Below are 26,578 nucleotides of genomic sequence, written 5' to 3'. Positions count from 1 at the left end.
TAGATACCAACTAAGGGATTCGTGTTCATTTTTTGTTGGCAGTTTCAGTGGGGGAAATGAAGGCAGAAGCCTAGGAATAGCTGACTGAAGCACAAATAGGAAGTAAGGAAGTAGAGACAAGGAATGAAGACCCTTCCTTGGAAAAGAATGAACGTTAGTTAGAGAGCATTACTGAAAAAAATTGTTTTTTAACTGAGGGAAATATTTTTAGACTGAGGTTGAATCAGTGGAGAGAAAGGTTGAAAATATAGGAAAGAGTTTTACAAATTGTCAACCATAAGTGTGTAATAAGACTCAAAATTTATTTTAATGAATAATATATAGAATAGAGATTTATGGAGCAAGGTCCCAGAGGAAATGGGAGAAGATTGGGTTCAGATTGGAGGCAAGGAAGTAAAGGGGGGTAAACAGATTAATTTGTGTTTGAGTGATTTGAGCCTAGTGGTTTTGTTCATCTTTGCAGAGCTCTGTGGAAAGAGGTAGGGAGTTTGAGAAGAGTATTGAGGGTGGGAACAGTTGCTGAGATGCTGAAGGTGGTGCTGAGCAAAGGAGAGGAATAGGATTGTTGAGCCTAAGGAAAGAACACATTTGTAGCGGTGTCGGTTTGCACAGTGGGTCAAGGGTAGACTTGAGAAGTTAAATTGGGAGTTTATTAGCAGAGAAGGATGTGTAGTCATGAATGGATAGACTAAGGAAGGGCTGAAAAGTGACTGAGTTGGAAAACCGTTATAGAGTTATTGAGGGAGACAGAGATGGAAGAGAAGGTCCTAAATTGAAAAGAGGATATTGGAGTTAAGATTTTAGAGGTCAAGGCATTTTAGATTCATGTGGTCCAAAAGAGTGGGATAAGGAAATAGTGTGAAGATGAAAGGCACTATGATTCATAAAAATTTGGAGTGCTAAGGAGTTTGTATTTTATCTTGAAGTTGATGATGGGAAATCATCAAGGAAGGGACATGACAGTATTAACCTTTAAGAAACACTACTCTGATGGAAATGTAGAGAATGGGAAAAACTGGAAGCAACCAGATACATATTGCTAGGCACTTTTGCACCCAGCTGAAGGGCGTGGTCCCATTTACAGCCCCTGTAGAGGGGAGAGCTTTCAGGCAGCTAAGTTTTCCACCACAAAGTTTCTGCCCTCTTGATTGAACCCAGTTAGCTGAACCAATCTGTCTTAATTACGTGCTCCAGGAAAGATCACACGCCTTCAGATGTATTTTGCCCACAGTCATCTTCTTTACAAATGTAATTAAACTCTCTTTTTCTGGGTTAACTTCAGGAACAACTAGCTCCTTAATATTTTTATGCCATTGAAATTTTGGGGCCATATACGGCCACAGTGGGTGGAGACAGTATACCTTTTCTTGCATTTCACTACTTTTCTGAGAAGATCTGGAAGTATTTCAGAAACCCTCAGGCATAGAGTTAGTTTCTCTGATCTGGAACAGTTACTTTCTAAGTATATTTTTTCTGTTTACATTTGTCTCTTCTATCACATTGTAAGTTCCTTCATAGTAACCTGCATTGAATTCATTTTGTTATAATGTGGTGCCTAAGTATTGTAGTACTCTGGCCCAAAAATACATGTTTAAAAAACGTTCAGTGAGGGACTTCCCTGGCGGTGCAGTGGTTAAGAATCCGCCTGCCAATGCAGGGGACACAGGTTCGAGCCCTGGTCCGGGAGGATCCCACAGGCCATGGAGCAACTAAGCCCCCAGCGCCACAACTAATGAGCCTGAGCTCTAGAGCCCGCGTGCCTAGAGCCCACCCAACGCAGCCAAAAATAAATAAGAAAAAACAAACAAAAAAAACCCGTTCAGTGAATGAATGAGTGAATGAATGAATGATGGCTCCCACAGACTGAGGGAGCCTTGTTCTTCTGTGGGCTAGATGATCTCAAGGTCCCAACAAGTCTGCCCTGAAACAGGCTCAGTTGTAATGCCCAAAGAGTGCTCAGACTAACAAAAAGTGCCACGCCATCCATATATGCTTAATTTGGATGTAGCTGTAAAGAGACCTAGCTAGCTCGTTTCCGGATCTCCGAAGAGGCGGTAGGCTCTTTTCCGTATGGTAGCAAGACTGTCTCGCCTACCGGAGCCAGTGAAACCGGTTTCCCTCCGGGAAAGAAGCCGAGACTACTTTCCGTACAGCAGGATGGTGGCCGCCAGCGGGGGCGGCCATAGCATCACGCCCGGGGGGAAGAGGCCGCCGTAAAGGAGGCGCCGCTTCCTCTTCTTACTTCTCCCGCCTCCCACCGGCTGTCGTAAAAGGGTGAATGGAGAGCGAGTTGTTGGGGGTAGAAAGGGAGGACAGGGGGCGCGGAGTCAGAGTGGCGCAGCAAGTGGCTGCAGGTGGCGACGGTGGCGGGGGGTGGGGAGTGAGGTAGTGCAAGGGTCGCGGAGGAGGAGGCTGAGAGGGTCAAAAGAAAAACTAAAGCTGCAGTCTGGCCTACTGGCCCGGGGGCCCCCGAGCCCCCGCCCGGGGAGATGGACCTCAACCGGATCATCCAGGCGCTGAAAGGCACCATCGACCCGAAGCTGCGGATTGCAGCTGAGAATGAACTCAACCAGGTAAGGAGCAGGCCTGCGGCGCCCCCCGCCGGCTCGCCGGACTCTCCCTTCTCGGCGCCCCTGATCTCCACCCCCACCCGGGCCCCGGGCCCCAGACCCCGACGCGTCTCTCGGCCGGTTCCACCCTCGCCCCAGCCCCCGCCCCGGGGTCCAGTGGCGCCGCACTCTCCGGATCTTTTCTCAACGGCTCACGCACCTGTTGGCCACCTTTGCATCTTTTCATGTCGTTTTCCTTCCCCAGTGCAGTTTGTTCAGCCTGCCTGGTCCGCAAAAAGAAGCTTTAGCAAGCTTTGCTAGTGTTTTCGGGATGTGATTTCTTTTCCTTAAGTACGCTGACTTGGTGGGAAAATTCACTTAAAATTCAAATCTGAGTTCAGCTTTTCTGCACACCCAGCTCTTTTTAGGTGTTGCTGTGGGAAACCCTGCCCATCGCCTGCTTCTGTGGGGTTGGCAGGACCGTTTAGACACTGATTGGCAGAGTTTTATTGGAGCGTTGGAGAAATGCTGTCGGGAGAGTGCTCTGGGAAGAACAGGCAATTTTTATGGTGTTAGTGCTTTGCGAAAGACTCGCCGAGTAGTAAGTGTAGGGACTTCTTATAAACGGTAAAATGTGTGAGACTTTCTTTCATTCCCCATTCTCTATTCTTACTAACTAGCCTTGACCATGTTCCAGCGATACTACCGACATTTCCAAATTTAATGATCCCAAACTCTAGCTTGTATTTTACTCCTCACCTGTAAGAATGAATCAGAGACCTCTCACTAAAAAGTACGAGGTCCACCTCCGGGATAGATTGACAGCTGTCTGAGGTTGCAGTAATCCTTAAAATGTAAAAGAATATACCTAAATTAGTGGTTCTCAAAGTGTTGCTCAGGATGAGCAACATCAACATCGTTTGGGAACTTGTTAGAAATGCAAATTATGGGGCTTCACTCTAGACTTAAAGAATTAGAAACTCTGGGGATGGGGCCCAGTTATGTTTTAATTAGTTAGCTAGGTGATTCTGTGCTTCCTAAAGTGTGAGAACGACTGTCCTAAGTAAATGTTTCTGTAGGAGTTCACTTAGGTTTTCCCTGGTTGGAGTTGACTTTAAAGTGCAAATATCCATTGTGAATCTCTGACAGGGATTATTTTAATGGGAAATCTGGGTGGAGTAAGTGTGAATCCAGGATTTCCAAGAGATAAGAGGGAGAGTGAAAACACTGACTCTGGAGGGAAGGTTGAGTTGAACTGAAGCCCAAAGGGAATGCATTGGTGCTTCAAAGAGAAAAGGATTCTCACTCAGAATAGGGGAAAATTAAAGTCAGTACCTGTCCCAGGCTTTGCAGGGTAAAAGTACTATATGTTGCTTGGCTAGAAGAGTAGTAATCCAGGCATTGGTTAGGAGGAACAAAGCAAGAGCTGAACTTGCAATCTACCAGTATGAACAGGCGAGTTAGCCTCTTTCTCTTCACAATGAGGCCAGATGTTATACTGGTAGTGTTGACAGGGATTATGTCTTTGCTATCATGTTGTACTACCCTGCCTCTGTTAGCCTACCCTTGCTTTGTTTCTGAGTCATCAGTATATAAGTGCAGTTGAATTTATAGAAGTGGAAAAGGTAGGTAGGAAAGCCTACAGAACTGCAAGAGACATTTAGGATCCAATTCTACCCTTTTCTTCGTGGTATTTCAATCCAAATCCATTCCAACCTCACTCTGCCCTGCCCCATACCCACCCAACTAATCACAGACCACAATTTCCTCTGCAACTTCTAAAAGTAGCTTATTGCTATGTCACTCATTTAGCATTTATATTTAGTATAATGCTTTGGATTGTAATATGCTCTAAGTATTTTTTTGAATTGTAAGTAGAAGACCAAAGTATAATGTCATATAACCTTTTAATAAAACATGGTTTTAATGTCGGATTTTGTATGTTTATCCTTTACCACCACTGTAACCTCCTTTTTTGTTGAATAAACAGGTGGGTAATCTACCATAAATGATTACGGTCCAGCTCATTTAATATTTTAGTCTAGGTCCCCCCACGATAAATATTCTCTGCATAGGAAATAGGGGCAGTTTCTATAGTGTACTGATTGATTTGTCAGTTGCCATTTAGAAGAGTAAGCAGTTTCAAAACATAATGGCCTGTGTTCCAAAGGATAAATTCTTTTGCACCTAGATTTTTTTTTTTTTCGGTACGCGAGCCTCTCACTGCTGTGGCCTCTACCGTTGCGGAGCACAGGCTCCGGACGCGCAGGCTCAGCGACCATGGCTCACGGGCCCAGGTGCTCCGCGGCATGTGGGATCTTCCCGGACCGGGGCATTAACCCGTGTCGCCTGCATCGGCAGGCGGACTCTCAACCACTGCGCCACCAGGGAAGCCCCAAAGGATACATTCTTATTTGGAACTATATTTTTCTGTAGCCAACATCTTTCTGTTACCAGTGACTGGCTCCTTGACTGCTATATCCAATATTGTTTCTCTGGAAAAATGTGTTTTCAGTTTTATTGAAGGCTATTAAGAATGGATCCTGTACACATTCATCATTGTCTTTAAACCCAGCAGTCCCTTTAGCAGCAGCATAGGGAAGTAGGAATGGGTAGATATCTTTTTTCAGTAACTCATCCAGAAAGATGTCTTCTTTTAATAAATCATGGCCTCAAAAGGGAAATCAAGATATTTACTTTCATTGCCACACTTTGGAATCTCTCCTTTTCCATGCATCTGTATGTATCATTTTTATTGCCCTTTAAGAGAGTTTGCTTCTGTGAATAACATATTTATCGGGTTATTTTTAGGCACTACTACAAGACTCTGCTCTCATGGACGTTACCTTCTAGTGGGGGATACAGAAAAGTAAATAATACAATTTTAGGTTATAAGTGCTATAGAGAGTAAAGCCCTAGAGAGAGTGTTGGAATGTATAAGTAGGGTGATCAGTCTCTGAAGAATGGCATTGAGCAGAGACCTAGGTATTGTGAAGAAGTGAACCAGATGAACTGGGAGAGGAAGAAAGGGAAGAGCAAATTCAGTAAAGGCCTTCAACTTGGTGTGTTGGAGGACTGGAAAAGTTAATGTTGAGGGAGCAACGAGGCAGAGTGGGAAAACATCAGGTTTTGCTTTAAATGAATTCTCATAAAATGCAGAATTTAGCTAAGCAAGGAAGCTTTATTTTCAGAAACTTTATTTTCAGAAAACTTCACAGGTATGAACCAAAATCCTCAAGAAATCATTGAGAGATAGTATTATTATTATCTTTGAGAAACTTGAAGCCCAGGGTAGAAAATTGGATAAATATTTGTAAGGAAAGTAGTATGAGAATATATCTGAATTTACCACTGAATGTTTTAGCTGGTCAAATTAATGTTGATTGAATCAAGGCTGAAAGAAGACAAAAAGTTGCAGAAGTTCTCTGAAATGTCAAACAGTTGTGAAAAGAGGAGTTCCAAAATGTGTACAGTGGCAACAGTGTTGAAATAAAGTCTCCACTATAACTACTTCCAAATAAGTAGTATTAATCTAAGTGTAAAGGTTATTTTGTACTTATGTATAATAAGTAAACTATGTAGATTAGAACTAAACAATATATATGTTTCAATCATTGATTCACTACAGGATCTTACAGTATCTCAAAAGTTATAAACGTGAGTTATTTTACAAGAATATAAATGTAGAAGATGAGACTGAGCTAAATCTGTTTTAATTTTGACTCCTGTAAACAGCTATTAAAAGAAATCTGTTTTCTTAAAAACTACTTTAAATTTCTGGTGGTTTCAATTTACTTTATGTACAACAGATTTAAGATTTTGAGGTTTATACAGGATGAAAGGAAGAGCAATTATAAGATAATTTAAAATTTTACTGAAGGATATGGAAAGACTTGGAAAGCATAATGTTCCTGGATGGAAAGAAGCAATGTTTTAAAGATGCCAGTTTTCTCCAAATTTTTGGTCAAACATTTATCTTTTTTTTTTCATATGTATTTATTTGGTTGCACCAGGTCTTAGGTGTGGCAGGCGGGCTCCTTAGTTGTGGCACACAGGCTCCTTAGTTGTAGCATGTGAACTCTTAGTTGCAACATGCATGTGGGATCTAATTCTCTGACCAGGGATCGAACCCCGGCCCCCTGCATTGGGAGCGTGGAGTCTTAACCACTGTGCCACCAGGGAAGTCCCTGAACATTTATCTTAATAAATGCTATTACATATAATAGGAAAGGTGATAAATTTAAAAAATGGAGTGGTATGCATAAACCTAGTGGTGTACTGAAAGGGATGCACCATAGATCCAGGCTCCTGGGAGGAGGTAAGCAGAAAAGACTCTGCGTCATGGTCTGGCTTTAGCCTCACTGAGTATGAGTCTTTTCTGGGAATGTCAGTTGGCAAGGCCAAGTGTAAGCTCTGGGAATGTGGCAGGCCTGTACTAGACAGGTACTAGGTCCAGGTACTAGACATCTGGAGGGTATATGATCAGAAGAAATAGGCTGCTCTGTTTTTTTTTTTTTTTTGCTTCTAAAGTTACCATGGCCAAACTCAGGAATAGGTCAAAGTAGAACATGTCTATGGGGAGAAATGGCCCAGGCAGCAGGCAGTTCATCAGCACAGGCTCACTTGGGCATTGTTAAATTTAAAAGCTGCTCTGACAGGGAAGAGATATGGGAACATATATATATGTATAACTGATTCACTTTGTTATAAAGCAGAAACTAACACATCATTGTAAAGCAATTATACTCCAATAAAGATGTAAAAACAAACAAAAAAGATGGCTAGAACATAATCAGTACTCAATAAAATTTGTTGAACAGATTAAAAAAAAAAAAATGCTCTGGCAACAGAGAGCAGCTGGTGACGACAGCTCTCAACACTGTCTTGTGAAGCACACTGTTCCAGTCTGGACTGGTTCCTCTCTATAGCTCATGCACAGCCATTGTCCGTTTTCTGTGTTGGATCTCTTGTTTTCTGTAGCCCATGTTTTCCTGTTTGTCAAAAATACCGTAAACAAAATTGAAGCACAAATAAGCTGGAAACAAACACTTGCAATGTATAAGTCAAATAAAAATTTGAGATTAAATTCATAAAATAGCTCCTAGAATTTATTAAGAATAAAACAAATATTCCATTTACAAAAGGGTGAGGGGATAAAGGAATTTGTAGAAGAAAACAAATAGCCAACAAACAGGAAAAAAAATTCAAGCTGGAATAAATGTAATTTAAAATATGAATAAGGTTTAAAAGTTTTGAAGGAATGATAATGCTAATCCCTATATTAGATACATAAACACACATATTCTACTCTTGGGAGTGTAAATTCCTACACCCTTTCCGGAGAGCATTTTGACAATATATGTCCAAAAAACATAAAATTGTTCTTACTCACTTATTCATCAATTTATTCTAAGTAAATTTTTCTGACTTGGAGTATCTTAGTAATCTTCATTTGGCTTTGGAGAGATTCTCTCACTGTAAAAGTTTTTCTTTTATTTGGACAGTAATGTATTCAGAAACAGAGTGCTAACAGTTATTCATTTATATTGCCCTATTTTTTTATAAAATATTTCTTTGTAATTTCAGTCTTACAAGATTATCAATTTTGCCCCCAGTTTACTTCGGATTATAGTCTCTGACCATGTGGAATTCCCAGTACGCCAGGCAGGTGAGTTGGTTTTTTTTAATCCTTTATAAGTTTATTTATGCGTAAAAGTAGGACTAGTGTTTTATTTCATTTCTAAATATCTGCTTTCTTTGAAAACATAGGAAACACACATGAAGTATTTCTAATGGTTTAAAATCTCACTCTCTTTTTCCCTGGAAATTTAGAGGTCCATACTGAGCTCTTAAATCTACCATAGCTTTTTCTTTCCTCTTCTCCCTTCTAGCTTCTAGCTACAGTTCCTTTTCTCTGTAACCTTGCCATTTTTCCCTCTTAGCTTTCCCAGTTTTAATAGCTTTATCTCCCTAATTTTTAATGATTCCTGGTGGCCTTGCCTTTGGGCCTATAGATTAAGACCGTGAATTTGTATATATTAATTTGGTTCCATTCATGCATCAGATCATGGAGATAAGGTTTGCACAGGTGTGCTTAACCACATGATTGGGGAGCAGGACTTTTGTTATAAACATGAAACTTACTTTTGAGTCTGTGGGATCTTAGGGTAGTTCCCTGATGTGTATTATTCTTCTTTTTGCTTTTTTAATGAACTGGTAGTTAGAACCCAGAAGGTTAAAAAATGGAGAAAGTCTTAGAGTGTAATGAGTCCTGGAAAGAGAATAATTTCATGATAAAAGGGGTAAAATGATAATACCTAATTTAAAGATATGTAATTGAAGAGACTTAAAGAATTATGTAAGTGATATGTATTAATAAATAATTTAGGCAATATAGAAAAATAGAAACAAAAATGTAGCAAAAATTACCTGACATTCATCACTCAGAAATAACCATCATTAACATTGGGTGAACGTTAGTCTTTGCATGTGTTCAGGTAGAAGGATAGATGAACAATATAGAAATGGGATTATACTATACATACTGATAAAAGTATTTAGTTCTACTTGAACATAACAGAATAAAAATGTAGGGAATCATTAAGTTTTGGAAAAATATGATTTTCTAAATGATCCATTTGTGGTTAAGAAAAACCTATGGAAAAACATTCACGGTGGAATTATTTTTTATTTTAATAAGATTTATAAGGCTTCTATGTAAGGTTTTTGAAACCACAATTCTCAATTTAATCTTTGTTTTATAAAATAGGCTGTTTTGAAACCACATTTTGCTAAGTGAAACCTATTTTAATAACCTAAGTGTTTATAGGGCCATTGTGAATTTCCCATAAAGCTTTGTAGAAACATTTTTAAAGATCTTAAAGCAATTTATTAAATTAATATGTCTTCTTTATATGACATATAAACATTACAAAAATACAGTTTATATTATTAGATTCCTCTTAATCCCACCCCCAAAGATATCTACCGTCAACTTTGGTGCATGGTTCTCTAATTCTTTTTTTTCTGTAGATAGATTGGTTTTAAAAAGTAACAAAAATCTGTTTGTATTACACATGCTATTTTATAATTTCCTTTGTTTTCATTTAACCTAATACCCTTGGGGCATCATTCCATGTCAGTACATATATTTCATTCTTTGTAACAGTTATTCAATATTTCTTTGAATTAGAACTGCCATAGTTTATTTAAGCAATCTGATATTAGTGGATATTTCCTCTATTGTCCCTTTTTGTGGGTTTTTTTTTTTTTTTTTTGTACGCGGGCCTCTCACTGTTGTGGTCTCTCCTGTTGTGGAGCACAGGCTCTGGACGCGCAGGCTCAGCGGCCATGGCTCGCGGGCCCAGTCGCTCTGCGGCATGTGGGATCTTCCCGGACCGGGGCATGAACCCTTGTCCCCTACATCGGCAGGCGGACTCTCAACCACTGCGCCACCAGGGAAGCCCCTTTTTTGTGGTTTTTGATAGAGGCAATGCTGAAATGAACATCCTTGGACACATATCTCTGGATGCTCATGTGGATAGTTTCACAGGATAAATTTTAACAAATGGAAGTACTAGGTCAATGATATTAACAATATTAACATTTAGAATTTTGAATCTTATCACCAAGTTGCATTTACTTGCTTTTTCTATCAACAGTGCATTAGAATGCTGGGTTCCCCATGTCCTCACCAACTGTATACAACTTTAAATCTTAATAACTTAGGTAATTAAGTTTTGATATAAAATGTAAACAGCATTTAAAGGCAATTTTTTCTTCATAGTTTATGTAGATTTCAAATCTGTTAGCCACATGACAGGGTTTGTCTTGGTGGTTGGTCATGTCCTAATTTATTAGGACAACTTTCTACTTTAGAGCCTCCATTTTATTAGACAGTCTGAAATATACTGTGTAGACTTCTACATTATCACCTAAATTTAAGTGCCATTAATAAATTTTCTGTTCTATTTAATCTATTATTAAAATACAAAAGCTCCAAGAATCTGATGGTGACACCCAGACAGATAATTTATCATTTTAGCATGACATTTAAAGAAGAATGATATGATCTTTGATTAAAAAATATCAGCCTGTATAAAAAATTATGCTAATATTAAGTGGAAATACTTAGTTCTGCAAAATATTCAGTGCTTGATTATTTTGTTTGTGGGAAATTCTAAAATATTCTTGCTATTATCAAGCAAGCTCATTAGTGAATGTCCTTTATTACTTTACTGTGAAGAAATAGGAAATAAATGTAATATTTTGATATTGGCAAGCCAAACAAAATAAATTTGGATGTTTGCTCCACTGTTTTCCTTTTGATTGGTAAGCTTAATAGCATTATTAAGGTTAACCTCAGTGTTCCAGAATACAAAACCTAGAAATAAGCAGAAAGTTGCCTCTGATCAGTCCAGAAGCACTTCAAGAAGCTCTTTTGTTAAAACTAATGTGTCTTATTTGTAGGATACTCAGAATCTATTTAATCTTGTTTCAGATATATAATATATACACTTTGTTACTTTATTTCCTAGCCTTTAACAGATTAAAGTAATAACAAGGGAGAGAAGGAGAGAGGGGCTACCAAATTACTATGAAAAATGGAAAAGCTTAAAAACATCAGCTTAGAAAAGCACAGCATTCTGCTTCACAGAGCTTAATGGCATCCTTTCCCCTTTGAGGTTATGGAACCCAGTTGATCTGTGTAGTGGTGGCTCTGGGTCCAGAGGATAGAGTGTGTGTGATGATTTATTGTGTTTGAGAAGGGGAGAAGCGTTTGTATGTTTTAAAACTAATTTCAAACTTAAGATGCTTGAAATTGTGAGTGGATTCTGCAGAAAAGCAAATTTTAATACTTAATTTCTTCATGAATGAATTAAGATATTTGTATTTTCTTAGCTCTGGCAGATGTTAGATACTTGAATTAAATGATTAAAGGGAGATTTTTAGATTACTGGTACAGTTTCAGTTATTTTTGGTATATTTCCTTCATTATCTTTAGTAATCCATGATTATCCATGAGAGTAATTAATATTCTCTTTTCAAATTATTCATTAAGTTCAATTTTATTTTAACTAATTGCAGATTTATTCCAACATATACAAATTTGTCAGTGTGCCTTTTATATAGGCCATCTCTTGTGGTGTCCCATAATAAAAATATTTTTTAGTTATAAAATTAATAGCATTTAATGACTGAATTATGAGTAAGTTCATGATTTTACCATGTCTGTATCTTTGCTGTCTGAAAGTTGTTTTTTATTTTCAAGACTAGTTCTATAGGGATTAAAACGGTGTGTATAATATATTGATTTTTTGATTTTTCTTTTTGCAAAGATTAATCTCATGAAATCAGTCTGAACTGCTGACAGGTTGGACCATATTCTTAGATCATTTATTCATTTTTTTTCAACAGTTTATGTATTTTTATTGCTGATGACTATAATATTAAAAAATAAATATACTGGGATAAACGATGGTACTTAGTCCAGAGACTGTGTGGTCTGAATTAAAAAAAGACAAAAACCCAAACTCTCTCACATATAGACACATTTTCTCTCTCCCTCCCTCCCTTTCACTCTCTCAAATAATTTTTGTTTTTATCCTAAAAAATGGAAATCCTAGGTGAAATTGTCTTTTTCAGACCTGTGTTGAATCAAAACTAATGAAAGAAGATCTTGTAGGATGTCAGGTTTATAATTTCATTGGGTTTCTGTTGTATTACAGCCAATGTAGAACATATTGGTTTATTCTCTGTGGTATAATGCTTTTACGAGCCAATTTAGTTTATGTTAAAATTGAGATGAAGGGAGGATTGGGTGGAGGGGAGAAGGGAGAGGAGAAACTTAAGGGAAGAAAGTTATAATGCTTTGCAGATCACCTTTCTTTATTCATATATATTATGTATATGTAAGAATATGACACTATAAGTAAGTATTAATTTACATTCAGTGCTCAGCTGGGATGGTTAGAAAACTTAACACCCCCTATCAAAATTCTGTAGCAGTATGTTAGCTTCTTTTAGAAGTCTTTTGTTAAATGTTGATGATTAAAAAGAATAGGAACAGAATCATTGATTATGTGTTTTGATAGAAATAAACAGGTAAGAAATTTCCTGAGATTTTTCAAAAATATTTGAAAGCTGATGTCCTTTTCTTTATTGTTATATTTACAAGTGGCAAATATTTCAAAAGGGTTAGATAAAAATTACCAATACTATAGGTATTTCAAAATAGTAGTACGGGATAATAGCCAGTGAAAAACAAAACAACAAAAAAAGCAATCTCCACGAAGGACTGTAGAATTTCATGTGTTGTCAGTTCAGTATTAGGCATTATGAACAGTATGACTCTTATGGTCTCAAAGTACTTAGTAGAGTTTCATTTAGACCATCTTGTGTTTAGTCTAAGGATGCATACTTGAGTTCCTGGATCATTTTTCTGTCATGTAAACTCTGGAAGCTTGATTTAATGAGATGTTTTCTGCTTAGACTTGCTTTACTAGCTAAAGAGAAACTTTCAATTCTTATCCATTTTCCCTTCCCCACTTGGCTATTTATAACTGTAAGATTTTCCATTTTTGCTGGGTATCATGTTTAGCATTGAAGGGTTTAGCCTTTCATGCTCTGTAAAGCTGAATGAAAGCCATCTTTTTGACACTGCTACTTCAGCATTTTTTTTTCTCTGACTTAGCTGCCATTTACTTGAAGAACATGGTGACCCAGTACTGGCCGGACCGAGAACCTCCACCAGGAGAAGCAATATTTCCATTTAACATTCATGAAAACGATCGCCAGCAAATACGTGATAATATTGTGGAAGGAATAATTCGGTCTCCAGATTTAGTGAGGTACATTATACTGTTTCTATATGCTTAGTAGGAAGCCCAAAATATATGAATGGGGGAGGTGGGATTTAATCATCAGCCTCAAGTTTGTTTTTTAAAAGAGATAAAGTAATGAAGATGGGCACTCAAAGAATACAGTTTTAGTTATTTGTTTTTGCATTTGTAATTCTTTGCCTCAAAATATTTTGGAAAAAAAATTTAGTTTCTATAAGTTGCCACAAAAAGAGTGGAGGCAAAAATCTAACGAAAATTGTTGTATAGATCCTTGCTATGTGAATAACCTATGTTCTTAGTTATGAGCTCTTGACTTTTTACTATCTGCTTTTCTTTTCCCTGATACAGGGAAATTGACTTCTGCGGGTTTTAACCTACCAGTTTTTGTAACACTTTACCTATCTTTTTGTTCGTTTTTATGAACTGAGTTTCTTTTCCTTTGAAGAAGACAGGATAGAGAAAATACAAACTAGAAGAATTGTCTTTGGTTTTTCAAATTTAGATTAGATGCTATAAAGCAGCACTGTCCAATAGAACTTTCTGCAGTGATGGAAATGTTTTATATCCACACTGTCTGATATTTAGCCATGTGGCATAGAAGCCAACTGAGTACTTGAAATGTGGCTAGTGTAACTGAGGAACCGAATTTTTAATTTAATTTTGATTAAATTACGGTGTGTACATGTAGCTGGTACTTGCCCTTAGTGGATAGCAGAGGTGTAGGTCAAAAAAATTACGCAATCTTAAAAGACAAACAAATTCTTTTCACCATGAGCAAGTGATTAGGTTGCTTTTGAAAATGTGGGAGGGAAATAGATGAAATTGAGGTAGGGGAATGAAATCATTTAACTTCAAGAGATTAGATGTAACCTATCCCTGAGTGTATAATGTACATTGGCATAAGCAGAAGAAAGGGAAGAAAGTGTGAGGATAACAGTGAGGAAGGTGGACAAACATTGAACACCTCTTTGTGCAGTTGTTTGGGTAAGAAGAGAAAATAGGGGTATTGATGAAAGAAAATCATCATTCTCATTGGTTGCCCAAATGCCATCTGGCACTGGCTTCCCTGTGGTACCATCATGTGTCCATTTCTTGTCAAAATCTTTACATTTTCAAATCTCTCTGAATCTTGCAAGCAATGCTTCTACACTTTAATATATGAAAGGATGGCTGTTCATAAACATCCTTTGCTTGGCTTGGAATTGAGAAAGGATTAAGAGGGTCAACCTAGGGGCTTCCCTGGTGGCGCAGTGGTTGAGAGACCGCCTGCCGATGCAGGGGACACGGGTTCGTGACCCGGTCCGGGAAGATCCCACATGCCGCGGAGTGGCTGGGCCCGTGAGCCATGGCCGCTGAGCCTGCGCGTCCAGAGCCTGTGCTCCGCAATGGAAGAGGCCACAACTGAGAGGCCTGCATACAGCAAAAAAAAAAGAGGGTCAACCTGAAGATGAAATTAAAAAAATGAAAAGTTTCAGTTTTATTGAATACAAATATGACCTATTTGTTGTTTAGAACAGCTGCTGGTGGCACAAGAGGTTATCTTTATCTTTATTATGAGACAGTTCCTTGTGGCTTTGCTTCTTTTATGTCCTGAAGGCTTAACTGTAACTACTCTTTTTTTCTTTTTGGTACGCGGGCCTCTCACTGTTGTGGCCTCTCTCGTTGCGGAGCACAGGCTCTAGACGCGCAGGCTCAGCGGCCATGGCTCACGGGCCCAGCCGCTCTGCGGCATGTGGGATCTTCCCGGACCGGGGCACGAACCTGCGTCCCCTGCATCGGCAGGCAGACTCTTAACCACTGCGCCACCAGGGAAGCCCTGTAACTACTCTTAAAGAAATATTCTCAAAGTTTATTTAAGAGTATTGCAAAGGATCTTTTGCAATTATATTTGGAAAAGATCCTTTGCAAGGAAAAGGCATTATTTGTTTGTTTCATTTCAGTGAAATCAAGTTATTGGCTGTTGAACTGAACACATATCTTTTTCTTGGCATTGTGGAATCCTAATTTAGCTAGATTCACTCTCCATACATTTGCAAGTGACCATGTAAGGACATATTAATAGTTGGTAGAAGAGAAATTTTTTTCCCCTCACTTTCTTTTCAATCCCAATTATAGTTGTATCCAATTGAGGAAGTGATTACTGACCTAAGTGTTATGAGATCACATCTTTCATAGCTTCACTTTGCAGTTTCATTAAAGAGGTTTCTTCTTCTTTTTTAAATGTCTTTCCTGTTGCTTTTTTCTTTATTTCTTTGGAAATAGTTCTTAGCATTCCTCTTCAGGAATTACCAGCTAATGCTTGTTACTTCATACAAAAATTAGGATCTCAGGAAGCTGTGATAGGTGCAAAATACTGTGTGACTGGGAACTGATGATGAATGGTTCCAGGCTTTGGCTCACAGAGATGTTTCCCACTGTTATGTAGGCCTCCATTTTACTTACTTTGACCATTTTTAGGCTAAGTTTGTCCAGTTGAAATGATAAAATACTTTTTTGGTTTTGTCTCCCCGTTAGGATATAATAACCAAAATACAAAATATAACAAACTGGGAAATTTTACAGAGCTGGGCTGGATTCATTGTCTTTTTCTTGGAAAATTTTTTATGAATTTATTTTAAGTTTTTTTTTTTTATGGTGTGGACCATTTTTAAAGGCTTTACTGAATTTGTTACAATATTGCCTCTGTTTTACGTTTTGGTTTTTTGGCCACAGGGCATGTGGGATCTTAGCTCCCCGACCAGGGATCAAACCCACAACCCCTGCATTGGAAGGTGAAGTCTTAACCACTGGACTACCAGGGAAGTCCCTGAATTTATTTTAAAATTCTTTATAGGACTTTATAGGTTTTTCTTTATAGGACTGCTCTTTTTCCCTCCACCCCAGATAAATATCTATATAATGTAAGTAAATAGGAATCAGAGTGTTTTTATGTACAATATTAGAGGTCTTTGAAGCCTGATATTTATAACTACTTAGATTTTGGACTTTTTTCCCCCCCCTTTATAGAGTCCAGTTAACAATGTGTCTCCGTGCCATCATTAAATACGATTTCCCTGGTCACTGGCCAGCGGTAGTCGACAAGATAGACTATTACTTGCAATCACAGAGCAGTGGAAGCTGGCTTGGCAGTTTATTATGTCTGTATCAACTGGTGAAGACATATGAGTAAGTTGATTTCTATTGGCTGAAGATACCAGCCTCCTGTTACTTAGAAGAATTACATTGCATAGAGGGGTCTGCTATGGGTGTTCTACAGAATCAGGTTAGATTGGGAAATGTTGGATTAAACACAGTTAAACATGTTTATTTACTATAGTTTTTCACAGAATCTTTAATCTGCTAATGTACTAATCTCTAAGTTAGTGCTTCTCAAACTTATTTGTTAGTTTCAGGGGACCATTTATTAACAGTTTTCCTTGGAAATTTTGATGGAGAGGTACCTTAACATTTATATTTAAGTAAGCACATCATTAAGTAAACCAAACATTTACCTTTTTGGATGCAAGGTAGAAAATGTTCAAGTTTCTTTGCTAGTGACTTTCTTTTCTATAAAAGTTGCTTGGGAGGTGTGGGACTAGTGTCACATTTAATAGCATTGCTTTCTAGCTTCTAAGGGGATTGCTGCTTCTGCATGCAAAGTCCTGTAGTCTTCCTTCTAAAATGATTTTTAGAGTATATTTTAGATTTATACCTGTTAAAATGACCTAAGAGCACCTAAATTTGTAAACTGTTTTAACTTCTCAAAGTAGGGTGGTAGATGGACAAATGTTTTTTCCACCACATCATTTGTTACATAATAGGAATGTCTATTTGAACTGTTTATCAACTTGTATTTTATAGCAAGAATTGTGGTATGTGAAAACTAATTTAAGTACTAGAAAAATTCATGTAGGAAAGTTGCAGAACTGTCTTGGATTTTTTTGAACTAGTCTAAATCTTTCTAGAAAATTTTAGGTATTCTGCCTAAAACAGGGATATGCTTTTTCAAAGTTCCTTTCAAGTTTATTCTAGCAATCCAAACAGAAAAATGTAAGCTAGTGTTTGGAATGTTATAGCTTTATATAGTTTAAAAATATTATTTTTCATTCATTGTTTATAGCTCTTTTGTGGGGGGGGAGAAATTATTGTTCTCTCTTTTTGTCTTTGCTCATGTAGATATAAGAAAGCAGAGGAAAGAGAACCTCTTATAGCAGCAATGCAAATATTTCTGCCTCGTATTCAGCAACAAATCATGCAGCTCCTTTCTGATTCCTCACATTATTCTGTATTAATACAGAAGCAGATCCTGAAAATCTTTTATGCACTTGTGCAGGTAAGTTTCTATAGCAGAAGACAAATATTGTATTTCTGCCTGATACATAGAAAGTGCTCAGTAAGTGTCAGTTATTGTTAAAAATTACATATTGTATATTCTCACATGTATTTCTTTAAAAAAATCCTTATGAGAGAACAGACTTTGAGAGGTCAACTTAATTGTCCAAGGTTATCTGAGTGGCAGAGCTGAGATTCAGTGTCCATATGCCTTTCACCCCCAGTGTCTGAAGTCTGGGTATGGAAGAAACAAGATAGTTAACTTCCCTGAAACCTGATAATTTGACTAATCTGTCCATAGCATTCTGCCTGTAGATTAGTTATGATTATAGGAGAAGAGGAAGGAAAAGAAGAAAGTTTCTTTTCTTTTTTTTTTTTTTGTGGTACGTGGGCCTCTCACTGTTGTGGCCACTCCCGTTGCGGAGCACAGGCTCCTGACGTGCAGGCTCAGCAGCCATGGCTCACGGGCACAGCCGCTCCACGGCATGTGGGATCTTCCCGGACCGGGGCACGAACCCGTGTCCCCTGCATCGGCAGGGGGACTCTCAACCGCTGCGCCACCAGGGAAGCCCTGAGAGTTCCTTTTTTTAATTGGGAAATCATATTGATGGTAGTTTCTTTGCATTTGACCCATTTAAAGCTAACAAACAAGACTGAGTGCCTCATTTACCTTCATTTAAAATACTTCCTTTTTCTTACCTGAAAGCTATAAAGAACATTAATATGGAATGTTTTAAATATAAAAATATTTAAAATTTAATCCTCAGAAGACTTGGGTAAGTTATTTCGATCTGGGTGGAGAAGAATAATTGTTGTCAGTTTAAACTGTTTGATGTTGAATGGATTAAGGCTTTATTTCATGCTTTCTAGTTAAATTAGTCACGGCAAGAGGGTAGTTTCATCAGGCTGGAGAGCCAAGATAGTTTGGTTTTGTTCTTGGCTTCTCTCTGACTTAAGTATTTTCATACTGTTCTAGAATATTTCACTTTAATAAAGATTTATATTTTTAGCCTCATCTTTTAAACTTTTAATAGAGATAGTCCAAGGCAGATTTTCCTTGTTTTTTAGCTTAGCCTTTTTTGGGGGAGACAGAAAGGGAAAGGAGGCACATCTGAGAAAAGAGAAGAAACTAGACTACTAGGAAAACATTCCTTCATCCTCTTTTTTCTTTTTTTAAAAGTAATAAGGTAGGAAGATGTGTGGTGCTTTTGTTTTTGTTTTTCTGTTCAGAAATCTTCCTCAGGAGAATCACTTTTTGGCAAATATTTTTTATTCAGTGAGATGTTTTGCCATTAGATATAGTAATATCCCATTTATTCAGAGCCAGACTTCCCTTTCCCCATTGGGAGAAGCATAGCCAGGAATCAGTAAGTGAGACAGAGGCTGACGAAATAGTGTTCTTAAAACCTCTACTTCTACTTGGTTTGCTAAGAGAACAAAAATCTAAAATTTTTTTCTCAACATGTATGTGCTAAAAACCTAAAAAACCAGAAAAAAACCCTCATCATTTTAAACCATTTTAGTAATCTATTATGTGCTAATACAGTAATATTCTTTAGTGGGAAATCCTGGAAGCAAAAATTTAGAAGGCTTTAGGAGGCACAGTTACAGTGTTTATGGAAGTAAAAAGTGATTGTCTAACAATTTGGGATGAGGCAGAAAAATTTATGTTTTAGAAAGTATGACGCAATGAAATTGATTTTGTCTAAGCATTTATTAAATATTGTGTACAGGACTGTTGAATATTCCATACATATTTCAGAACTCGTTTGTCCAGAAGTGAACTCATTGTTACTTTCCCCCAGCCCTTAGCCTGCTCCTCCTATGTTCCCCATCGTAAAACCAACTGACTCCCCACTGCATTTAGAACAAAATGTTAACTTTTTCCCATGGCCTATAAAACCCTTCATCTCTTGCCTCATCTTATACCATACTTAGCTTTAGCTTTGTTCTTTGCACTCCAGCCATATGGAAATTCTTTCAGCTTCATGAGCAGGTCATGTCCTCTGTCACTTCTGAGCCTTTAAGGCACTGTGTTTCTGCCTGGAGCATTCTCCTTTCCCTTTATGCCCTGGTCAATTTGTGCTCCTCCAGGTCTTGGCTTGCATATCACTTCTTCCAGGAAGTTGTCTCTGATAGTAGCAGACTGCATTAGGTGGTCCTCACGGGTGCCCTTATCAACATTATACTGCTTTTATCTGTACTATTTATCATACCATATTGTAATTCCTTGTTTAAATGTGTTCCCCCTCACCCCCCCCAACTAGACTGTGAGCTTTACTTAACATTATGTCCTTAGTGTGTAGTAGGTTTTGGACTGCATGGGTGCAGAGGTGCTATGCCTCATCTCCTGTAGCTCAAGGTGTAGGAGGGGTGGGGTTGCACACTGTAATACAGTGGACTGTGATTTCATGCCACAGTGTAGAGGAAAGTAATTGAAAAAATGTTTCTTGGATGTTTCATGATGTAAAGATTTTCATTAAAGTCATTAAAATGAGTTTCCACCACAAAAAAAGATAATTATGGGAGGAGAAATTAAGGAAACACCCCTATTTACAATTGCATCAAAAAGTAAAATACCTAGGAATAAACTTAACCAAGGAGTTAAAAAACCTATACTCTGAAAACTATAAAACATTGATGAAGGAATTTAAAAACAATACAAAGAAATGGAAAGATATTCTGTGTTCTTGGATTGGAATAATTAATATTGTAAAAATGTTCATACTACCTAAAGCAATCTATAGATTTAATGCAATCTCTATCAAAATACTGATGACATTTTTCATAGAACTAGAACAAATAATTTACAAAAGACCCTGATTTGCCAAAGCAATCTTGAGAAAAAAGAACAAACCTGGAGGTATCATGCTCCCTGACTTCAGACTGTACTACAGAGACACAGTAATCAAAACAGCATGGTACTGGCACAAAAACAAGCATATAGATCAATGGAACGGAACAGAGAGCTCAGAAATACACCCACACACCTATGGTCAATTAATCCATGACAAAGGAGGCAAGAATATACAATGGAGAAAAGACAGGCTCTTCAGTAAGTGGTGCTGGGAAAACTGGACAGCTACATGTAAGTGAATGAGATTAGAACATTTCCTCACACCATATACAAAAATAAACGAAAATGGATTAAGACTTGGAAACCATAAAACTCCTAGAAGAGAAAATAGGGAGAAAACTCTTTGACATAAATCATAGCAATTGTGTTTTGATCTGTCTCCTAAGGCAAGGAAATAAAAGCAGAAATAAACAAGTGGGACCTAATTAAACTTAAAAGCTTTTGCACAGCAGAGGAAATCATTGACAAAACGAAAAAGACAACCTACTAAATGGGAGAAAATATTTGCAAAGGATATGACTAATAAGGGGTTAATATCCAAAATATATAAACAGCTCATACAACTCAATATCAAAAAAACAACCCAATTAAAAAATGGGCAGGAGACTTGAATAGACATTTATCCAAAGAAGACATACAGGTGGCCAACAGGCACATGAAAAGATGCTGAACATCACTAATTATCAGAGAAATGCAAATCAAAACCACTGGATACCACCTCATACTGGTCAGAATAGCTATCATCAAAAAGTCTACAAATAACAAATGTTGGCAAGGATGTGGAGAAAAGGGAATCCTTCTACATGTTGGTGGGAATGTAAATTGGTACAGCCATTATGGAAAGCAGTATGGAGGTTCCTGAAAAAACTAAAAACAGAACCACCACATGATCTAGCAATTCTCCTGCTGGGTATATATCTGGAAAAAAATGAAAACACTAATTTGAAAAGATACATGCACCCCAGTGTTCATAGTGGTATTATTTACAGTAGACAAAATAAGGGAGCAACCTAAGTGTCCATTGATAGATGAATAGATAAAGAGGTGGTGTGTGTATCTACATATACACAATGGAATATTACTCAGCCATAAAAAAGAATGAAATTCTGCCATTTGCAACAATGTGGATGGACTTAGTGAAATAAGTCAGACAAAGAAAGACAAATACTCTTATCACTTATATGTGCAATCTAAAAAAATAAAACAAACGAATGTATATAACAAAACAGAAACAGATTTATAGTTATAGAGAACAAACTAATGGTTAACAGTGAGGAGAAGGAGGTGGGGAGGGTTGAGATAGGGGTATGGGATTAGGAGACACTAACTACTATGTATAAAATAAATAAGTAACAAGTATGTATTGTACAGCACAGGGAAATATAGCCATTATTTTGTAATAACTTTGAATGGAGTATAGTCTATAAAAATGCTGAATCACTCATATGCCCGAAACTAATATAATATTTTAAATGAAGTATACTTCAGAAATAAAAAGATAATTTTATGAGGTAATGGAAGTATTGACTAACCTTATTGTGATAGTAATTTCATAATGTATATGTGTATCAAATCGTCTTGTTCTATACCTTAAACATACATAGTATTATATATCAATTATATCTCAGTAAAGCTGGAAAAATGAAAAGTTTGACACACAAAGGGGTAAATGGTAAAAAATCACTTATCTAGAATCTCATGTTGAACAAATGATGCCTTATTGTATTATTATAATTTTTTACTTAAAAAAGTAGCTTAGGGACTTCCATGGCAGTCCAGTGGTTAAGGCTCCACACTCTGAATACAGGGGGCACATGTTCGATCCCTGGTCAAGGAACTAAGACCCCTTGTGCTGCACAGTGCGGCCAAAAAAAAAAAAAGCCTAGAGAAATAATTCATGGCATGTATATTTTCTAGATTTAAAAAATTTAATTTACATACATATGTTTATAGAGCTGTTTTAAGTTAAATTTTAGGTTGAACCACCTGAAATTACTAATTTCACGGTCAGGTGTTAACCGTTTCATATATTTCAATATAGATAAATTGCTGATTTTTTAGAGGGGAGGAATTATTGTCTGATGTTGTTGTCCTTTGTTTTCAGTATGCATTGCCTCTTCAGCTGGTGAATAACCAAACCATGACAGCGTGGATGGAGATCTTCCGAACTATTATTGACAGGACTGTTCCACCTGTAAGAAAGGGCTTCTGTTCCTAAGAAGAATGGGGAAAACTTGGGTTTGGGTTATTTGTGGTAGATTGATTTATTATACCAGCCTGCTATTTAGAAAAAAAAAAAATTACTACTGTAATAAAAGTAATTAATGATACATACTCATTTTTAGAAAGTTCAGATAAAATTAATAAAATAATAACTAATCCTACTAAAAATAACCATTTTTAAAACTTGGTATTTATTCCTCTTGTCTTTTCTTCTCTACATTTATATACAACCATATTTTTTTTCTTTCTACAAAAAATATTACAGAATCTTTATAGGAAGAAGTGATTAAAAAGGGTATGCTGACAAAATCTTATTAAAAAGTAATTTAAAAGGGTATACAGTAAAAGGAGCATTAATGAAATTTGTTAGGAGGAGCAATCATATTTTATATTTGTAAAAATGGTATAGATAGGTACTGTTTTGAAGTTCATTTTTCACTTAAAATCTATTGTAAATATTTTGTGTGATTATGAAGTTTTTTACATTGTGTCATTTTTGTTGAATGCTTCATTTGCTAGATATTTAGGTTGTTTTAGTTTTTTAGTGTTTTAACTATAAGGATGTAGTTAAATTTTTATGCACATACATGATTATTTTGTTTGGATAACCTCTTAGCAGTGTTTAAGGCTTTGACAGATCTTTAATTAATTAGTTAATCAATTAATTGAAGTATAGATATACAATATTAGTTTCAGGTGTACAGCGTAGTGATTCAGTATTTTTATAGGTTATACTCCATTAAAAGTTATTAGAATGTAATAGCTATAATTCCCTGTGCAAGACTTTGACAGACCTTGCAAATGGCTTTCCAGAAACAGTGCACTGGCTTATACTTTAATAAGCAGTGACTGAGAATGTCTGTTTTGTTAAATTCTAAGTTTGCCGGTTTGATAGGTGAAAGATGGTGTCTCATTTTTATCTGTAGTTACAGTGATACTATATTTCATCTATCAGATTAACTCAAATAATCAAATTAACTAAATTAAAATATATCAAATGTTTAAAATTTTGAGCTTGTCTCCAAATGTGCAGTATTCCTTCCTTTGCCCATATCTTGGGACAAATGATGTTGAGGTTTAGTTTATACACATAAATGCACAGAACTTAGTGAACAGTTCAGTGAATTCTGACAAACATACGCTTGTGTTACTATCACCCAGATCAAGATATAGAAATTTTCTGGCATCTCAGAGAGTTTCCTTGAGGGATATGGTGTTTTGTGTTTTCTTTTCTACTTATTTGGGCCTTTTAATGATAGAAGATAAAACAACAGCACTGGTTGGTTGAAATTTGCTTTGCTTGTTTAATTCCTACCTAGCAATCTATAAAGTAAGAATTTGCATTTGTTTGGCAGTCTAAATTCACATTTAATTTTACTTAATTTGTATCAATATTTATTCTGCCTTTGTTAGTCACACAAACCTTTTCATTATGTGGGAATTTTATCTGGGTGTTTTTGTCCTCCTAGGAGACTCTGCAGATTGACGAGGATGATAGACCAGAATTAGTCTGGTGGAAGTGTAAGAAGTGGGCATTACACATTGTAGCTCGTCTCTTTGAACGGTAATTCTGGTTATTAGATTTACAATCTATGGTTGGTATTTCAGTATTGGATATAATAAAATTGAATAGGTCCCTTGATGCTCTACAGTATATGATTATTTTTCTTTAGAGCAGCAGAGGGCAAAAAGTCACCCTCTGCTTTGTTTTAAAGCAGGCTTAACTGTGATCACTGGCTTTGAGATCATAGTAAGGTGAACAGTCTTCTCTGGATCTTTCTATTCTCTGTAAAAAGGATCGAGAAATGATATTTCTGTCTGAAATTTTAAGTATGGCCTGGAGTCTAAGTACAGCTTGTCATAATTTCATTTTGGGGCTTGTGAAAAAAAGGTAAAATGTTAGTATCTGTCCCAATAGAATACATCTTTCAACAAGTATTTAAACTGGTGAGCATGCTTTGTTTCTAAAATTTGCAGTATTTAAACATTTCTCTTTGTATTTTAAGATATGGAAGCCCAGGAAATGTCACAAAAGAATACTTTGAATTTTCCGAATTCTTTTTGAAAACTTATGCAGTGGGAATTCAGCAGGTAATAAACTTACATTTTTTAAATAGAAGGGTGGTTACTACTGAAAGTAGTTAAGTCACTTCTATCCATTTAATAGTAGTTTACAAACATGTTAATACATATTTATAGGGGGATGAAATGGCAGCTCTGGGAATCTAATACAGTGCAGTCAGTTTTAGAACCAAGTGTCCTAGGGTAGCTACTGCAAGAATGTCCCTTCTAGACTCCTAGATGCTGGACTGAAACCTTTCAAGTCTGTTGATTGATACTTGTGTAGCAGTTGCCAGTATTAGATCAGGTTCTTCAGTTAACTTCCTGATCTCACATGAGTTTCTTACCCTCTATTTGTTGGAGCCCCACCTCTTTGTTCTAAGCTTTTATATCAGAAGATTTAGGTAATAGGAATTGATATATTTCAAGAGGAGTTGAGCTCAGAAGTTAAGACTTTCAGCTGAGAAGTTACACATATTTGTGGAAGTTTGGGAACCATTCTGTACAGTGAAAATTAGGAGTTCTTGAGAAATAATCCAAGTTGATATTAATATTTACAAACTACAAAGGATAGATGGGCGTGAAGACTATCTGTATTGCCATTTGAATCATGAAATTTTTGTTTCTATTTCAACAAGTGAAATTCAGTAGTGATTGAGCATTGGCTGTGTCAGGGCTATATTAAGGAAGCAAAGATTAATCAGACATAGTAAAAGGCTTTCATGATACAAAGGGTGTTTCTAGATTTTTATAAATCTATGCAGATTAGTCTTCTTTACTGTCAGTGATAGAAAGTTCAAGCCTGTCATCTTAGATGGAATACTTCCTTTTATGGATTATCATTTTGACTAGTATCATTTTTTGGATTATCATTTCTAAAAATTACCTTGCAACAATTCAGGAAAGCTATGGCTATAATTTTCTCACAGATTATTTTGTTGGCCCATGAGAAAGTCTGTGGGGAAAATTGGTGAGTGATGAATAAAATTATATATTCAGCCATTCATTTTGGATACTAGGATAATCAGGGAGCTGGTTAGCTCTGTCTTCTGCTCTTTCCACTGCTGTTAAACCCCAGTAAGCATCCTAAAGTTGATGCCCTCTTCTGGTGTGTTCAGTAGAGGTTTTCCAGTGTCACATAAACATGTATGTACACACACATTTAAATTTCATGCTGTTGCATCCATGTCATAAACTGTTTGAACCTTGGTCATTTAAAGTATATATTCCTGATATTTTAAAACTTTTTTTTTTTAATCAAAAACTGTTCTCTTCTTTACTATTGTGTCTCATCTGCGACCACCTCCACTTTGTGTGAACAGCAACTGTATTAGGAAGAACTGTGTTTAGTAGCATCCATTTTTAGCCTGCATTGCAGAAGGAGTTTCTAGGTGATAGTAGGACTTCTGACAAATTTTATAAACCTGAACTTTATATAACTTGAACTGAATTCATGTTCTGAATTTATAAATTCTGTACATGTTTTAAAAGAACCCCTTTTACTTATTCAGCAGTTCAGTGATAAGCTTGCTGTAGTGAAGGGCTCTGGAGATCAGGAATTGGAAGACTTGGACTGTGTTGTAGTGCAGCCTCTGACTGCGTGTCCTTGGGTCCTCACAGCTGCTTTGGGCATGGTTCTTTCCTTAGAAACAATCTTTTTTTAAAAATCAATATTAAAAAAAATAACTTCTCAGTTTTGTGGTATTTCTACAAAGACTTTCCGTGGTCTGAGATTA

General features: G+C 36.8%; 1 protein-coding gene across 1 annotated transcript in view; it reads left to right on the top strand.

Moving 5' to 3' along the window:
- Positions 1 to 2,429: 2,429 nt before the first annotated feature.
- The window catches only part of IPO8 (importin 8), a 70,118-nt gene continuing 45,969 nt past the window's right edge, over positions 2,430 to 26,578 (top strand). Inside the window, exons 1-8 of the mRNA XM_082666104.1 lie at positions 2,430 to 2,573; positions 8,136 to 8,217; positions 13,243 to 13,399; positions 16,397 to 16,555; positions 17,546 to 17,702; positions 22,663 to 22,752; positions 24,251 to 24,345; positions 24,788 to 24,872. Coding sequence (XP_082522230.1) covers positions 2,490 to 2,573; positions 8,136 to 8,217; positions 13,243 to 13,399; positions 16,397 to 16,555; positions 17,546 to 17,702; positions 22,663 to 22,752; positions 24,251 to 24,345; positions 24,788 to 24,872 — 909 coding nt within the window. The 5' untranslated portion in view covers positions 2,430 to 2,489. The remainder of the gene's footprint in view (positions 2,574 to 8,135; positions 8,218 to 13,242; positions 13,400 to 16,396; positions 16,556 to 17,545; positions 17,703 to 22,662; positions 22,753 to 24,250; positions 24,346 to 24,787; positions 24,873 to 26,578) is intronic.

Source organism: Grampus griseus (genome assembly GCF_964374135.1).
Source record: "Grampus griseus genome assembly, chromosome: 11".
Lineage (NCBI taxonomy): Eukaryota > Metazoa > Chordata > Mammalia > Artiodactyla > Delphinidae > Grampus > Grampus griseus.
This window is presented reverse-complemented; position numbering and strand designations above follow the sequence as displayed.